The following is an 18,557-nucleotide window of genomic DNA, read 5'->3' as shown; positions in this document are numbered from 1 at the left end:
GGCATAATTTCAATATGGTAATAAGATAGTTATTCTAACATCAATAAGTCTGTTTCATGATCAGCGATGTACTCATAATTCCCCATGTGTGCTTTTCAAATAGTTTATAGCGCAAAAATATTAGAAGTTGCAGAACCGCAGTTTGAGTCATTTTTTTTTAATGTTTCAGCCAGCCCTAAATAAGAGCTGTGAACAAGGCTACCTGGTGATTTTGTTTTTTATCTTTTTGTATGTGCATGTGGTTTTTCTGGCTTTTTGTTTTGTTTTGTTTTGTTTTTGAGACAGGGTCTTGCTCTACCTCCCAGGCTGGAGTGCAGTAGCCTCATCACAGCTCACTGCAGCCTTGACCTCCTGAGCTCAAGCAATCCTCCAGCCTCAGCCTCCTGAGTAGCTAAGACCACAAGGCCTGCACCACTGCACCCGGCTAATTTTAAAACTTTTAGTAGATGGGGTATGGCTCTGTTGCACAGGGTCTCAAACTCCTGGGCTCACATGATCCTTCCCCCCTCAGCCTCCCAAAGCGCTGGGATTACAGGCGTCAGCCACCGCTCCTGGCGATTTTGTTTATTCTGTACTCTTAGTAGCTAACAATTACACTAAAAGAACCTTTTTCCCATTGTTAATTCCTTCCATTTCCCTCCCCCACCCGTCGATTCCGCCTGTTTTTAGGAAACTCGAAGATGTCTCTTCAACGTTCTCTCCTGTATTCTCAAATGATCTAGTCCTAAATATTTTAACACATTTGGCTAGTTTATTTCTGATGGCATTAAAAGTATCTGCACAACTGTTCCCTTATTTATAAAGCTCACAGATGCTGTATGACCTGTAACATTATACTAGCTAATGAGCTCTCCCGGAACAGTTGACGTGGAAGGAGTTTACTTCCACTTGGTTGCAAGGAGAAAGATGGAGAAAGCGAGAGACGATTGCAAAAGGAAATAACTTAGTCCATTTTCTCAGTGCTGTTTGGGGGCTCTGTGCTAATACTTCAATTGCAGAGGAGGGAGGAGACGGGACTGAGGATGGAGGGGAGCAGAGGAGGTAGGGGCGGAGCCTCGGCGGGCGAATAAAACCCCTCGCTAAAGAGAAGCACGTTAGTGTGTGGAGAAGCCACTCTCCCGAAACCCAGAGGGATGGGGCCGGCTGTGCAGTAGAACGGGGATCGAAAAGAGGAAAACAAGCGCACGAAGAACAGCGAGAAAGAAGAGGACATCTGGGAAAGGCGGAAGCAGAAGACGGGGAAGGGAAAAGAAATCCATAGCAGGTGGAAACCAGATCTAGAGCAACACCGTCAGGTTCACAGTTTGTTTTTCTGGAAGAGAAGAAAGTACCTGAAGACTGCCCTTTTTTCCTACCGTTAATGAAAACTACTTTTGTCTTTATCATAAAAGAAAAAACTAAGGGGAGGTAAAGGCAATCTCCTGTTTTATTAGGGGGAGAGGTGAAGGGAAATCCAGGCTCTCTTTCTGAAGCTCTGGAATAAACCACTGCCTGGTGCACACAGCAGTTTGAACCATCCTGGTTTCTGAAGACACATCCTTTTCAGCAGAATTCCAGCCGGAGTCGCTGGCACAGTTCTATTTTTATATTTAAATGTATGTCTCCCCTGGCCTTTTTTTTTTTTTAAAGCAACACTTTTCTTGTTTGTAAACACGAGTGACCAGAAAGTGTGAATACGGAGTAGGAATATTTTTCGTTTTCTCTTTTATCTGCTTGCCTTTTTTAGAGGGTAGGAGTGGTTCCTATTTCGGAAAAGGACGTTCTAATTCAAAGCTCTCTCCCAATATATTTACACGAATACGCATTTAGAAAGGAAGGCAGCTTTTGGAGGTTGCAATCCTACTGAGAAGGATGGAAGAAGGAGCCAGGCACCGAAACAACACCGAAAAGAAACACCCAGGTGGGGGCGAGTCGGACGCCAGCTCCGAGGCTGGTTCCGGAGGGGGCGGAGTAGCCCTGAAGAAAGAGATCGGATTGGTCAGTGCCTGTGGTATCATCGTAGGTGAGTTCCATTCCTTCCCGCTGACCCCTCCTCTCCCCTCTGGTGGTCCTCCTGTGAGATCTTAACCCTTCGAGAGCATTATTGTTCTTCCTATTCCTTAAAAAGGATTGTCAGTCACCTGAGCTGTAACCCATCTCCATTGGTCAAGTTTGAGAGGCATAGGAAATACATCATACATCTCTTCCTCCAAACCAGGCAAAGATTCTGCCCAGTGTTCATGGAAGGGAGCAAATCGTGGTCAGAAACCCGGCTGATGATTAGCATTGCCTGGGAACTCCTGAAAAATACAGCTCCTGGTCCCTACACTTGGAGGTTCTGGTTCAATAGGTTTAAGGTGGGACTGAGGAATCTGAACAAGTTTTTATGCAGCTATTCTCCCCAGGCTGAGGATGGGCTCTTAAGGCATATTTTGCAGTTTCATGTTAAATGAAACTATGGGATAGGTACTAAAAATAGCAACATTAATGCCCTGCCTTTTTATTTTAGCGTTTTCTGCCTTATGCAGCACTTCTACTGTGTGAAGTAGCTGTGACAGGGCTGTTATTCCCATTTCACAGATGGGGAAGTTATGGAAGAAAAGGGAACAGATTGTGCCTCTCGGTTAAATGGAGAGTTTGCAGTTTCTCTAGTTGCCTGGTGGAGTCCACCTGTCTCTTAACAGCCACGGAGGACCTGGTGAGGCTCTTAGAGGGAATCAGGAGTAACTAGAATGTGTAGAATGTGGAGTTGAGGAGGAACTGATGGGTAAAATATGCGTCCTAGCTGGGAGGTGCTGAAGGTGGGGAACCTGGGTGGCCCCAACAGTGCCAGTGCAGGCCACTCAGACCCCCTGGCTGTACTTTGCAGGGCAAGAGTCCCAAATACAGCTTCATCTCTAGACAGCACATCCTCTTTCCAGAGAAGCCTTGGAGATGGATGGCAGGCAATAAGCTCACTATTCCTGTCCTCACTTCAGAGGGAGAGATCGTTCTGCTATCTTTGGTAGAGGGCTTCACTTTCTTCCCAGAAAAAGGAGTGCAGGACAGTCAGGCATAGATATGCTTCTTTGTCATCTCTCCAGAGTTCCTTTATGAAAGCTCACTGTGTCCGGGTGCCCCTGAACCAGTTTCTCTGGCTGACGCCATGTTCTATGCAATAGCTCAGAGATATTTTGGCATCTGAGCAATAGTGACACTGGAGAACACTCTTGAAGTCAAATAAAATCAGTACAGTATTCAGATAATCCTCTTCACCTCTACACCCGGAACTTCAGTGACCAAGCTCTCTTCAGTCTCTTTCTAAAATGAAATCCCATCCCCCCACCTCCTCCCACCCCCTGGAATCCTACTTTATGTGATTCTCTGATTCTGGGAAGTTTTCCAGGCCATCTACAGTTATAAGAAAGATAATGTTATAAGAAAAATTATAGTCATGATCTGAATCTCTCTTTACTTTTTCTCATGACCTTTTTTTTTTTTTTTTGCCTCTCCTTCACTTTATCTCAAAAAAAAAAAAAAAAAAAAAAGAACAGCCAAGTATTCAGTATGTATAGCACATGCCAATTTAAGGTCTATAAATAGCCCAGAGCCTGATACCTCTTTCACCAATTTGACTGACAGAATTAAGCATTTTCTTCCCTCTGTGAAGGTTCTGACTTATACACAGATGTGCACGCCCACAGGCACACAAGCACAATTAAACATCCTTCTTCCTGCCTCAGCCTGGCTCACCCTTCCCAACATAGGTTCAGGTATTCAAGGGTAGAAGGTATTTTCCTCTATACTGATGTTTTTGTCTCTTCCTTTAACATCTTTTTCAAGACTATGAAGAAATGGGAGTGTTCAGATAAAATAAGTACAATTTCTATGGGTATATGTTACTGCTGATTTGTCCACAACCTTATGGATGGTACTTCAATGGGAGAATAATCTCAAAGCTCCCCATGGTGACATTGCAGTAACAAGAATGGCAACTCTGGTGTTCTGTGATGAAAAGAGATTCCAAATATGTGATTTTACAGAAATCGGGATATTTTTGCAAAGCATGAGAATCCTTGTAGAGTTAATAGGCACTATTCTACCCCAACTCAAGCTAGACACAAATTTCCCCTTTAAGATGATACAGGGGAAAAAATTCATTCTGCTTCCCCTCCTGCATGGCTGTTGAGTCGCAGATGTGCTGAGGAACTGCCCTTTCCTCTTCTGGAGAAGTTTCTCAGTGGATGATCGTGATTCAAGTGTTTTCAAGACCAAATGCAAAAATAGAAATGGCATTTTCTGTGTAGATTTCAGGGATCTGGTGTTCAATGTCAACACTGCAGGAAGAAAGAGAACTAAAAGGTAAAAAGAGGGCCGGGCATTGTGCCTCATGCCTGCAATCCCAGCACTTTGGAAGGCCGAGGCAGGCAGATCACGAGGTCAGGAGATCGAGACCATCCTGGCTAACACGCTGAAACCCCTTCTCTACTAAAAATACAAAAAATTAGTTGGGCATCGTGGCGCATGCCTATAGTCCCAGCTACTCAGGAGGCTGAGGCAGGAGAATCGCTTGAACCCAGGAGGCAGAGGTTGCAGTGAGCCACGGTTGCACCACTGCACTCCAGTCTGGCTGACAGAGCATGACTCCATCTCAAAAAACAAAAAAGGTCGAAAAGAGAAAGGAAATTTTCTAAGTGAATCAGGTGACGTGGTATGGAAAAGTAGCATTTGTCCCAAATCTTTCTTTCTTTTTTTGAGACAGGGTCTCACTGTGTTGCCTAGGCTGGAGTGCTGTGGTGGGCTGACTGCATTGCTGCAGCCTCAAACTCCTGGGGTCAAGCGATCCTTCCACCTCAGCTTTCTCAGTAGCTGCGACACAGGCATGCATCACCACACCTAGCTAATTTTACATTTTTTCTTGTAGAAACAGGGTCTCACTATATTGCCCAGGCTGCTCTCCGACTCCTGGGCTCAAGAAATCCTCCCACCTCAGCCTATCAGTGCTGGGATTACAGGCATGAGCCACCATGCTCGGCCCCAAATCTTTTTTATTTTTATTTTTTTCAGGGACTGTGTCAAAGGTACATTTGCCCTAAATCTCTCTCTCTCATACCTAATTGACTTAGAGGGATAATTTAAACTACCTTTTTTTTTTTTTTTTTTTTTGAGACAGAGTCTCACTCTGTTGCCCAGGCAGAGTGCGGTGGTGCGACCTCAGCTCACTGCAACCTCCCAGGCTTGGAGTGCAGTGGCGTGATCTCAGCTCTCTGCAACTTCCGCCTCCCGGGTTCAAGCGATTCTCCTGCCTGAGTTTCCCAAGTAGCTGGGACTACAGGCGCGCACCACCACGCCCAGCTAGTTTTTTTTCATTTTTAGTAGAGATGGGTTTCACCGTGTTGGCGGGGCTGGTCTTGAACTCATGACCTCAGGTGATCCACCCGCCTCAGCCTCCCAAAGTGCTGGGGTTACAGAAGTGAACCACCACACCCAGCCTAAAGTACATGTTTTGTAAAATTTCATTCACAATCATCATGGATGATTGAAAGCAGGGATAACAGAATGGTAGGTGTTATGGAAATATACTATGAATTAATAGAAGACTCATGCCAGAGAGTTCCTTATAACCTGATTGGGAAGATGAGATGCATATGTACTAAACAGAGAACACTGAAAATTAATGACATGGTTTAGTTGTGTAAGAGCTGAAGGAGGGCAAAGTTAGGTGAATGGTGGGAAGCAAGGAGAGAGAAGTTCTTACTAAGAACTAGATTAAGAAGCATCTTGAAGGATTTGAGAAGATGAAGTAGGGGATTCTGGGAGTTTTCGTAGGTAAAAGCACAATGACTAAACTATTATTTCCTAGATCAAAGATTGTGTCCTTAAAAAAAAAATTGAACTATGAGAAAAATTGAGCCAGATGTGGTGGTGGATACCTGTAGTCCCATCTACTTGATCATTTTAGCCCTGGAGTTTCAGGCCAGCCTGGGCAACAGAGCAAGACCTCATTTCCCTTTTTTTTTTGGAGACAAGATCTTACTCTGTTAACCAGGCTGGAGTACAGTGGTGCAATCATAGCTCACTGCAGTCTTGAAAGCAATTCTCCCACATCAGCCTCCGAAGTAGTTTAATAATTTTTAAAATTATTTTTAATTTTTTTTTGAGACAGGGTCTCCCTGTGTTGCCCAGGCTATCTCAAACTCCTGGGCTCAAGCAATCCCCCTGCCTTGGCCTCCCAAACTGTTGGGGTTATAGGTGTGAGCCACCGTGCCCAACAAAACCTTGCCTCTTAAAAAAAAAAACAAGTGTCTTATATATTTCTGAATCTTTAGTGTTTAACAGAGTGCCTGCTAAGGAATACTTACTCAAAGGATTGTTGAATTTAACGGACTCTAGGACAAAAATATGAACAGGAAACATTTATCTGCAGGGCTGCTGGGAACCTGGCTTGAAAATCTTTAAGCTAGGAGTAGTTTGATCAACCTGGACAATTAGGTTGGCCCATTTTAATCTTTTTTTTGAGACGGAGTCTCTGTCACCTAGGCTGGAGTACGGTAGCTTCAACCTCCACCTCCCGGGTTCAAGCGATTTCCCGCCTCAGCCTCCCGAGTAGCTGGGACTGCAGGCATGCACCACCATGCCCGGCTAATTTTTTTTTTTTTTTTTTTAGTAGAGACGGGGTTTTGGGGTTTCCCTGTGTTAGCCAGGATGATCTCGATCTCCTGACCTCTTGATCCGCCCACCTCGGCCTCCCAAGGTGCTGGGATTACAGGCGTGAGCCACCGCGCCCGGCCTATTTTAATTTTTTAACATCACCCTTGCCCTAACCTAACCAGGCTTTTGCTCTCCATGTGCTTGGCTAAGGAAACCTGTTGGCAGCATATTAATTTAGATTTCACCATGCATGTGGAGTTCCCCGCAAAGCCGAAAGAGGGTGTGGAAGACAGCAAAGTTCATTTATTAATGATACCAAAGGTACTGTTAATGCTGTGTTTATTAAACACTTAGTATATGCCAGGTACTCATCCAATTATCTAACATACCTGAACTTATTTGTCATTCACAATAACTCATTTGGTAGACACTTTATTATCTCTTCCTCCAGACAGGAAATAGAGACTCAAAGGGGTAAGCAACTTTGCTGAAGATCACACAACTAAAAAATATTAGAGCTAGGATTCAAACCCAGAGCTTGTCTGAATTCTGAATCAAGCTCGTAAACATTATTCTTCACTATTTCTCTTTTTATCTCCTAAAGGAGCATTTTCTTTTAGAATCCGGACAGAGATCCTTATTCAGTTTTATAAATGAATGTTTATTGTATAGCAATTAATTTTGTGTTCCCAGTGAGGAAGTTCCCATTATATGGGAGAGCTGGGTATGGAAGAAAGTAATATTCCCGGTGCAATTGCAGGAAGATTTGGGTGAGCCTGAGGGGCATCTGGCCAGCACAGACCATGCTTACATTCATTCCTGCACGTGCACAACTTTCCTTTATGGACCAGTGTCCTTCCCAGCCATGTTAGAGGTGCCCACAGAGTTCTCGGCCGTTTAGGTACCTTATACCAGTCACATATCTAGGTATGTAACCAGCATCTATGTCTTGAAGGCATTAAAAGGAAAACCTTAAACAAATTAAATTTAACAGTGTTTAATTGAGCAAAGAACAATTTGTGAATCAGGCAGCCTCTTGAACTAGAACTGGTTCAGAGTTTCTGGGGCAGTCTCATGGTCGAAGATTTATGGGCAGAAAAAGGCAAGTGACATACAGGAAATGGAAGTAAGGTACAGAAACAGCTGGATTGGTTACAGCTCTACGTTTGCCTTATTTGAACATGGGTTGGACAGTTGGCTGCCTTTGATTGGCTGAAACTCAGTTAATGGTACAAAAGTAGGTTACAGTCTATTTACACATCCAGTTAGGTTACGTTTCACTACCTATGGAGAAAACTTTAAGTGGAATTTAAAATATGTATGGAGGCAGCTTTAAGCTAAACTTAACAAAGGTGAAAAAGCTGGTTGGAGAGCTGTAATAATAAATCAAAAAAGTATACAATATCAGACCATTTTGTTTTCAGCACAATTTATGTTTATAGGGGATCTTGGTATATTTGCTACGGAACAATACTGGATGCAGATCTAGCTACTAGACCATTATCTCCCAACTAACATGACTTTTTAAAATAGTATTTATTGAGCTCTTACTAAATGCCAATTCTTTTTTTTTTTTTTTTTTTTGAAACAGAGTCTCGCTCTGTCACCCAGGCCGGAGTGCAGTGGTGCAATCTCAGCTCACTGTAACCTCCCGCTCCCAGGTTCAAGTGATTCTTCTGCCTCAGCCTCCCAAGTAGCTGGAATTACAGGCGTGAGCTACCATGCTCAGCTAATTTTTGTATTTTTAGTGAAGACAGGATTTCACCATGTTAGCCAGGCTAGTCTCAAACTCCTGACCTCAAGTGATCCGCCCGCCTTGGTCTCCCAAAGTGCTGGGATTATAGGGGTGAGCCACCGCGCCCTGCCTAAATGCCAATTTCTGAGTTATAAGCTCTTTACATATATTATTTTATTCAATCTTCACAACAATCCTAAGAAAGTACTTATTATAATTACCTGTACGTTAAAAATGGGGAAATTGAGTCACAGAGCTGGTAGCTAATTTTCCTAGGGTCACACCACTGATAACTGCGATGACTCCATAGCCAAAACACTTAACTATTTCCCATTTCTAATTGGTAACCAAGACAGGAGGAGGCTGATGTGTATTGCACGGTGGGGCAGTTGGCCATGGAGGAAGACAACCCTGAGACTGGAGTCCAGAAAGACCATGGATGTCTGATACTGAAAAAATTGGGGCAAAAAAACTTTAAGGGTTTCTGTCAACAGAGAAATGTGGCTATGGGTATAACCTGTACTGAAATGGCTCTGGGCTGACTTGGAAAATTTTCAAGTATGAAAGATCTCACACCCATGTGGTCTATACCATTTTAGAAGATTTTGCATTTTAGTCTCGAATATGATGTATGAGCTTCTAATCCCAAAAATGTCTACTGGATATTAACCAGAGGGAGGGAGTGTGAAAACTGCTTCTTGAGTTTGTATTTCAACAACAAAAAAAAGAAAAACAAATATACACACACAAAACATGGAGGGATTAGGATTTGGTTCATTCAGGATGAAAATGTGATTAAAACTCTCATTGTTCTCAAATAAAATTCTGGGACAGGAGCCACTAGGAGGTATTTCAAAACAAACACATCTTGGTGAGTAGGGAAAGGCTATACACCCAGCAATGTAATAATAAGTAGCTACCATTCACTGAGCACTTACTATGCACCAGATTTATAGTGCCCGATTAGTACTTTAGAAGTGTTCTCATCTAATCCCACACAATAACTACTGTTATAGAAGTGAAAGGTTCAAATAGGTAAGTAACTGGGTGATGGTAGAACCTAGATTCCCACCCAGGTCACTAAACTCTGAAGCACCTGGGCTTAACTAAAATGCTCCTCAGTCTGGAGTGCAAGGTGTCTGGGACCAGGGATCCTGTTGGATGCTTCCTGCCTCCAGGAACCAGAGAGCTCAAGGAGTAATTTGATTGAATCTGCTGTTGTCAGGGCGATAATACATTCCCTCAAAGAGCAGAGTTACACAGAATGACTTACTAGCAGGAGATGCTTAGAGTCAGGGAAAGAAAGTAGGAATCTGGCAGGTAAAAAACTATGTCCAAGAGACACACTAGACAGCCATTTTAAACAACCACAGTTAAAAACACCCCGTATCTGCCAGGTGCGGTGGCTCATACCTGTAATCCCAGCACTTTGGGAGGCCGAGGTGGCTGGATCACATGAGGTCAGGAGCTCGGGACCAGCCTGGCCAACATGGTGAAACCCCCTCTCTACTAAAAGTACAAAAATTATCCAACTGTGGTGGCAAGTGCCTGTAGTCCCAGCTCCTTGGAAGGCTGAGGCACGAGAATCGCTTAAATCAGGAGGTGGAGGTTGCAGTGAGTCAAGTTGCACTACTGCTCACTCCAGGACTCTGTCTCAAAACAACAAACAAACAAACAAAAAACACCACTGTACCCAAATCAAATAACCTTCTCAGAGAGGCCAGCACCATATATACACTTTTCTGAGTTAAATCAGCTTATTGAAGTGGGGTAGAGGTGTGGGGTATCTTGGCTGGGGCTTCTCAAGTTGCCAGGCGACCGAGGTTTTCTGTCTTTCTGATGAGTAATCCAGCAGCACAGCTGCCTTCAAAGAAATGCCTCAGGAATTTCTGTTGTCGTTTTATTGATATTGTAGGAGAGGGAGATGGATCTAGAAAAGCAGGCACGTGCAAATGATCCCAGGAGTATATCCCAAACTACAGAAAACGAGAGCCATTCAGGAACCCAGGGGGCTAGAAACTGTTCCTTTCCAATGTTGAACTCCCTGCTGAGCACACAGAGCATGGAGGACCATGCCTTCTTTCCCCTCCCAGAGCATGTCTACAGAGGAGGCCCCCAGATCCCTTCTCCCGGGATACCTGGAAATGGCAAACTGCAGGCTACTCTCTGCGGTGGGAGTGGGAGCAACTGGACATAGGATTCAGAATTATTCCATATTTTAACGAACACTCACTGAGCACACTATATTCTAGGCCTTGTCCTGAGCACTGGTGAATTTTATTTCTAGAAGGCAAAATAATCCCTCAAGTCTATTTTAAGCTGTTTTATTTATAGAATGAGTGAAGTTTGAGCTGAAAACCTTTATTGATCACATCTCATCCCTCATCTTTGTCACAGTCACATGTCTTCTCATTGGTTTGCTCCCTGCTTTAAATATCCTCAGCATTAGCAGTGACGTTACTTCTGAGGAGAAGGTTTCACAGTGTCTGAAGATGGACCAGGCAACCTCACACTCAACTGCACATTGCAAAAGCAGATTACTCAGACAGAGTACCACTGCTGCAGAATTATTACTTTTCTCATCTGTCTGTCTGTTTTAAAGGTGCTTGTTTGTACATTTAGGAAATGCACAAATACTTCAGCTGCTTTTTAAGAGTACAGTTCTGCAGAGAGTGTTTAGTAAGCAGCTGATAAAGACAGGTCAGGTTGACCTAAGGTGATATTTGGACCCTGATACTGAAAGCAGAAAGTTTAATTTGAATTTTTCCATGATTTGCATCAGCATGCCATAGAATGGGAAGAACCACTGATTAGAAAAAGATGGGCTTTAGAGATAGTCTTAAGTTTGCAAACCGCTTCCCTATTTACAATCTTCGTAATCTTGAGCAAGCTAATTATCAGTTTACTTAGCTGTGCAATGGAAATTTGTTGTGGAGTACTTAAACAAAGCTGGCTGAGTGGGGTGGCACATACCTGTAATTCCAGCACTTTGGGAGGCTGAGATGGGAGGATCACTCGGATCCAGGAGTTCAAGACCAGCCTGGGCAACACAGTGGGATCCTGCCTCTACAAAATATTTAAAAATTAGCCAGGTAGGGTGGCACACGCCTGTGGTCCCAGCACTAAGGAGGCTGAGGTGGGAGGATTGCTTGAGCTCCAGAGGCAGAGGTCGCAGTGAGCTGTGATCATGCCACTGCACTCCAGCCTGGGTGACAGAGTGAGACCTTGTCTCAGAAAAAAAAAAAAAAGGAAAAATTTTAAAAATAAAACAAAGCCCTTGCACTCCTTTAACTCAAGGAGAGAAATAAATTAATATTTATTGGAAAATGCCATAGTGCATCAGTATGCTGTACAATGGGGGGAACCATTGATGATTAGTGGTTCCCACCTTCAACTCACATCCTCAATAATTTTGGTTCTGAAATTTGAATTGGACTGATCCAGTGAGAAGACTGACCATTTCAGTCCAAGTCTGATCTGCTTAGCAACCAGCTGGTTGCTTTTCCTTTTCTCTTTGCTGAGCTGAGTCTACTCACTCATCAGCATCAGTCTGACACTTCCCTTTTCCAGGAAGACTTTTCTGAACAGCCCATGCCAGTGATTTTTTTTTTCCACACATTAAAATCTTGTCATGTATTGCAATAGCCCTCACACAGCTTCTGCTCTGCGTGGTGGTATCAGCTCTGTGTCTGTGCACACGTGTCTTCCCTTTCCACACAGTTCCTTGAAACCAGGCGCCGTGTCTCACTTTCACATCCTATAACCTAGTACATGGTGCGTATTGAATAATAGCAGTCAGTCAAAAACAAATCATCATTCAAGATTGCCTCACAACAATGTGCATATACTTAACACTGCTAAACTATAGACTTAAAAATGGTTAAGATGGTAAATTTTGTTATGTGTTTTTACCACAATGAAAATTTTGTTCTGTTTAAAAATGAGTTATTCCCATGAATAATACATTTTTGTGCTTAGCTTAAAAAAAAAAAAAATCATCCAGGCTCAAATTTGAAAGGGATTAGAGCTCAACCAAAAGGTAACAGTGCTGAGGTTGAGAAGCCTTGTTCTACCTTCAAACTTCAATGAAGCCCAGATACTTTGTTGTGGGAGGCTGTCCTGTCTATTGTAGGATGTTTAGCAGCATTACCCGCCTCTACACACCAGGTGCTGGTAGCTCTCCCACCCTCATTGTGACAACCAAAAGTGTCTCCAGATACGGCCAATTGCCTTCTTGAGGTGGTAGACAAAGTTGTTCTCAGTTGAAAACCACCGAGGAAGACAAAGCCTCTCACTGTAGATGCCTGCCTCCCCAGTTGGGCCGGGAATGCTGGAGGCAAGATGTGGGTCCTTCATGGGCTTATTTGAGGGCTCAACACTCAGCTCCCCACCACCCCCAGGCTACGATGCCTGTCTTTCAGTAACTGGTAGTTGGCTCCATTCGTTTCATTAGAAGTCCGTGTGTGAACAAGTGCTTCCCCATTACCTTCCAAAACAAGCATGTACAGAGTGGGCGCTCAATAAATACCTTTTGAGATGTGATTACCTGCTGTCCGCCCACCTGCGGCATCTAAAAATTACACCTAGACCAGCAGACAAATGACTCAGAGAATGTTTCACAGTCCTGGCTGTACAGTACTGTTTTGGAGCCAAGCCTCCAAAGCAAGTCCATTGAATTCTTCTAGGACTGGTCTCTGTCCCTACTGCTACAAATCCTAGCCATTCCTTACATTTGTTAGCATTTCACAAATTGTAAAGTGCCTCACATATAGGCTCTCCCTTGATTCCCCACAACAACCCTGTTGAGGTAGGCAGGGCAGGAACAATTACTCCTATTCTGCAGATGAAGGGAGTGATTTTCACAAAAATTCAGGTCACATAGCAAAGCAAGAACAAAGTTTCTCCTCCAGCTCTGAGTCTAGTGCCCTTTCCATGTTTTCAATAAGGAATCCAGAACAGCAGAGTTCTGCAGCGCCTTCCACATCTCAGTCTGCAGAAGATGTTGACTCCTCAGGGCATGTGTCAGAGTCTTGACCTGCTACCACCCCTGAGGAGCTGTTTGTACAGTCCTGATGGGAAAGTGTAAACAGGGTGAGAGGCATGGTGAGCTTCCAGGCCTGGCGTGAAGATCAAAGCCTGGGCCCCACATGCCAGACCTGCTTTCACGCTGTTCCCTTAGTCCTGAAAAGCTCTGAGATCCTCTCAGCCACTTTGTGGAAGAAACACAAAGCAGGATCACCTAGCTTTCTCTGGACATCATGGAAATGGCCAAAACCTCCAAGCCCCGGGAGAAGGCTGTAGCTAGATTTCAAGGCTAGCATGAGTAAGGAAGGCCAAAGCCTTTTGGATCTGAGGGTCTGTTGGGCGTCAGAAGTCTGTAATTCTATGCCTTAGGAAATTCTCTGATGGCTGTAACATTCTAGTGTGGACAAGCCTAGATGTGAGTAATGCTTTAATGGGAGTCACATGGATATTGGTCTACAGATGGGGGAGTTAGTGATTATTCACGGCAAATGTGGGTTTTCTCAATTCCGGCAATTTTTCTAGTGAAGACTTGCCCATTGAGACAACGTGGCTCCTTTTTAATGAAATGGTTTGCTTGGTTTTTCTTTGACAGAACAAGCCAAACTGGGTTTCATTGTCCAGGCATCCTAGAATTCATTCTTCACTAAAGAAGATCTGTGTGATAAGATGACTACTTTATTAGTTGGGGGGGATAGAAGCAGGACTAAAACTCTAACCTTGAGTACCTCAGCAATACCGGACAGATGTGCATCTCATTCTAAGTGGCTTTACAGACGAAGAGTCTAAGCTAAAACATCGGAGGAAAAAACCCACAGTGATCAACTTTCTTCCTGTATCTCATCAAGAAACGTTTGTTGGCCGGGCGGGATGGCTTATGCCTATAATCTCAGCACTTTAGGAAGCCAAGGCAGGAGGATCACTTGAGGCCGGGAGTTCGAGACCAGCCTGGGCAACATAGTGAGACCCCCCCCTTCTCCGCCTAAAAAAAAAATTAGCTGGGTGTAGTGGCACACACCTATAGTCCTAGCTACTCGGGAGGTTGAAACAGGAGGATCACTTGATCCCAGGGGTTTGAGGCTGCAGTGAGTATGATCACACCACTGCACTCCAGCTTGGGTGAAAGAGTGGTGAGACCCACGGCCAAGCACGTAATCCCAGCACTTTGGGAGGCCAAGGCAGGTGGATCACCTGAGGTCAGGAGTTTGAGACCAGCCTGTCCAACATGGTGAAACCCCATTTCTACTAATAATACAAAAATTAGCCTGGCATAGTGGCGCACACCTGTAATTCCAGCTACTCAGGAGGCTGAGGCAGGAGAATCACTTGAACCCATGAGGCGGAGGTTGCAGTGAGCTGAGATCGTGCCACTGCACTTCAGCCTGGGTGACAGAGTGAGACTCTGTCTCAAAAAAAGGAATGAAAGAGAGAGAGACAGAGAGAGAAAGAGAAGGAAGGAAGGAAGGAAGGAAGGAAGGAAGGGAAAAGGAAAGAAAAGAGAAGGAAAGAAAGGTTCATAGTCAAAGTAGAAAAGCCTTTTCCCAGTTCGTCTTTTTCAAAGCCACTCCGGAAAAGTCTCACTTAGACAGTGTCCAAGTTGAAAAGCCCAACTGTTAAAGTGTCTGTTGTGCAGTTTCCAGAGGGTAGGCAACATGGAATCATGGAGGAAAGCCTGGACCACGAGTCCAAGGACTTAGCTTCTCATCCAGGTCTTGCCACTTATACAGTGCATAACTTTGATAAAGTCCCTTCACCTCTCTGAGCCTCAGTTTTTGCGATGGTAAAATAGGAATGATACAACCTGCCCTGTGCACCTAAGCAAGTAGTTAGGAGACCAAGTAAGGTAATGGATATCAATGTTTTATAAGTCCCCATTGAAGGTGGTACTGCAATAGAAGGAATGAATCAGATCTGTGTTCCAACTCTTTAATAAGTTGCTCCTGTGAACCATGCCCATTGCCTATAAAGTAGAGCATGGAAGACTGACCCTAGTGTATTAGGAAGACCTTTTATTTTCAGGGAAAAGCTGGAGGCTGTGACAGAAGATTTAGGTTCCAGTCCAGCTACAACGAACTTACCCTATGATTTAGGCAAATAACTGCCTTTCTAGGTCTCAGTTTCTTCATCCATAAAATAGGGATAATAATACCGCCCTCATTTTCCCCACTTGAAAAATAGGAATAATAGTTGTCCTACTTTCTTCCCCTATAAATTGGAGATGGTAGGCTAGGCGCAGTGACTCACGCCTGTAATCCCAGCACTTTGGGAAGTCAAGGAGAGTGGATCACTTGAGGTCAGGAGTTCGAGACCAGCCTGGCCAACGTGGTGAAACCCCATCTCTACTAAAAATAAAAAAATTAGTCAGGTGTGGTGGCACACGCCTGTAATCCCAGCTACTCGGGAGGTTGGGGCATGAGAATCACTTGAACCCGGGAGGCAGAGGTTGCAGTGAGCTGAGAAAGTGCCACTGAACTCCAGCCTAGGTGACAGAGCGAGACTCCATCTCAAAGTAAATAAGTAAATAAATAGGAGATGGTAATAATAGTCTACTTTCCTTAGCAATGAAATAAGTGGGTTGCTTTACTCATTTGCCTGCAGTATATGCTTAACATTCTCACAGGATTTGGATGTTCCAAAGAAATAGGAATACTAAATTGCTCTGTAGAGAGGCACAAACGGTGTCAGATATCATTTATTAATTAAACATTATGGAGTGTCTACTAGGGGACACTTCACAGATAAGGGAAAGCAGCATAGTTCTTGCTTTCATGGTGCTTACAGTCTATTGGAGGAGATGAATATCAGATAGATAATCACACTAAAGATTGGATAGAAGTAGTAGACCCTACTGTTGAGTAAACGTAACATCAATTTTCTTTCCACTCTAGAACATATTTCTGCTGTGAGTGACATTCTTTCCCCTGCAGACGTCCCAGAGGCTGCTAAGTGAAGGAAGTGTTCTCGACTTCTGGTTTGCTAGGGGGTGATTTCCTAGAATCAGAGACACTAATTTTTTTCCTATTCCCTAGCACTTAATTTACACTAGTGTAGCTCAATATTTTTTAGCTTTTATCTTTGTAATTTTATTTATTTATTTATTTATTTGAGACAGGGTCTTGCTCTGTCACTAGAGTGCAGTGGTATACTCACAGCTCACTGCAGCCTCGCCCTCCCAGGCTCAAGCAGTCCTCCCACCTCAGCCTCCCTAGTAGCTGGGACTATAGGTGCATGCCACCAGTCTGGCTAATTTAAAAAAAAAATTTTTTTTTAGAGATAGGATCTCCCTATATCACCCAGGCTGGTCTTGAACTCCTGGGATCAAGTGATCCTCCTGCCTCAGCCTCCCAAAGTGCTGGGATTACAGGCATGAGCCACCAATGCCTGGCCTATCTTTGTAATTTTAATTTGGTCAAAATGAAGGTTTTGGGGAGAGAAACCCAATTTTTTGAAGTGAGGACTCTTATTCCAATGCCAATCTACTGTAACCCTCGCAATCGCTCTGGCAGCTCTCTGCTAGCGTTCTTAAAGGTTGGGGCCTCCAAGAAGAAGTGAAGGCAAGAAGTGGGCAGTTAGTGTTGCACATCCCACCTTCCAGTGGCTCCTGTGGCCTAGAACAAGGGAAAGAGCACACACACTCGAAATGTCAGAGTGAAAACAGAAGAGAAGCACTTACTGATCCCTGCTGCAGTGTTTGTTTTCTACAAACCCTTAGTGGAACATTGACCCTCTTCATTCCTGAGAAGATCAGATCTATTAAATAACACCCATCGTCATTTTCCCTCTTGCAACAGCCATTCATGGCTCTAAGAAGCACCTAGCTATACACTCCTCCCTTTTCAGTACCTTAAAGACCAAAGTCAAACCTTGTTTTTCTGCTGCTATTGATTGTTTTTCTAACCCCTTGAGCTGGTTTTATAACCCTAGTTCTATTGCTTTCATCTTGGCTGGCTTTGAAATGCCCTATAGATCGCTCTTTTGATAATTTCCTGCTAGGCAAGGAATTTACTATCGTCTTTCACCACTATTAGCAAACCTGTCTCTAGATCTGTCATTTCCCAGCACTTGATGTCTTTCAGGGAACAGCAGTTTGGCAGGCAAAGAATCATTTGACAGGGGGAACGTGTCCTAAATCCTGGAATACTACAAGCAGGTCTTTTAGTCTCTACTAACCTAGTACTTCTGAACAGACCATATGGGGACTGTCTGAGAGAGGAGGCTGAAAGATGTCCTGTTGTCCTATTGTAGAACTTTACATAAACCTACAAGAAGAGGAGAAGTCTGTAAGGATTGGTGGCACTCAGAATCTCCTTTTTCTATCTTCTCTTTGCCTGATAGTTATATCACTAATTTGATGATGAGGAATTATTTTTCTTAGTTTCATTTCTATAAGCAGCCCCTTTCTGTTGCGAAAGACTGTTAGCACCAAAATTAGGAAGACATATTTGAGACAAATATGTGCTTCCTTTTCATCTGTATCTAACTTCAGCCTGTGCCCCCTGATTCTATATTTCAGTCTCAGGGCTAGATTGAGGTTGTGTTATGGTTGAGATCTGAGCGTCAGTTTTTGAAAGCTGAGCATAGGATTTACAATCTCCATCTCACTGGTTCCAGACCACTACAGAGAGATCGTGGAGGCTTGAGATGTCCTTAGAACACAGTCAAATCCAGCTGACCTCAGGGTACTCTAGCTCTGCCTTTCCACCTGGATCCATTTGGTCTCTGCTCCTTTCCTTAGTCATTTAGTGGTGCAGCTGGGCAGAGCATGAAGCAGCACTTTCAAAGCACCCACCCAGTGGACCTTGATGATCTATTTTATCACAAGAAGTGGACATGGGAACAGTTGGGAAGAAGCATGTCAGGAACAGCCTCCACACTCCTGTTCCTCCTCTGCATAACACACACAACCCAGCAGCCAGCCATTCAATACTGGCTGTGGGCCTCACCTCTCAGGAGAAAGCCAGCCCCTGCACACAAGCAGAAGTGGATTAGTGGAAAGAGCGCTGGATTAAGTATCAGGAGACTGACTTCTAGATCCAATTTTACCCATCAGTAGCTGTGGAATTTGGAGAAAGCCACTTAACCCCTCTATGTCTTAATCTCTTCGTTTGTAAAACAGAGAGGGAAGTACCTGCCTCTCTCCTCTCCCTGAATTCCATAAGGTTATTTTGAGGGTCACATGAAACATTGGTGG

General features: G+C 43.9%; 1 protein-coding gene across 5 annotated transcripts in view; it reads left to right on the top strand.

Annotated features, from left to right (window-relative positions):
• Positions 1 to 1,096: 1,096 nt before the first annotated feature.
• Positions 1,097 to 18,557, top strand: part of SLC7A8 (solute carrier family 7 member 8) — a 60,504-nt gene continuing 43,043 nt past the window's right edge. For 3 of the 5 annotated variants that reach the window (XR_013395203.1, XM_077938431.1, XM_077938429.1), the window contains exon 1: positions 1,097 to 2,002. Coding sequence is in view for 2 of the 5 variants with exons in the window: in XM_077938429.1 (XP_077794555.1) it covers positions 1,852 to 2,002 (151 nt within the window). In the remaining 3 variants the exon portion in view is untranslated. 5 annotated transcript variants of the gene reach the window in all.

This window comes from Macaca mulatta, chromosome 7 (genome assembly GCF_049350105.2).
Source record: "Macaca mulatta isolate MMU2019108-1 chromosome 7, T2T-MMU8v2.0, whole genome shotgun sequence".
NCBI classification, from domain to species: domain Eukaryota; kingdom Metazoa; phylum Chordata; class Mammalia; order Primates; family Cercopithecidae; genus Macaca; species Macaca mulatta.
This window is presented reverse-complemented; position numbering and strand designations above follow the sequence as displayed.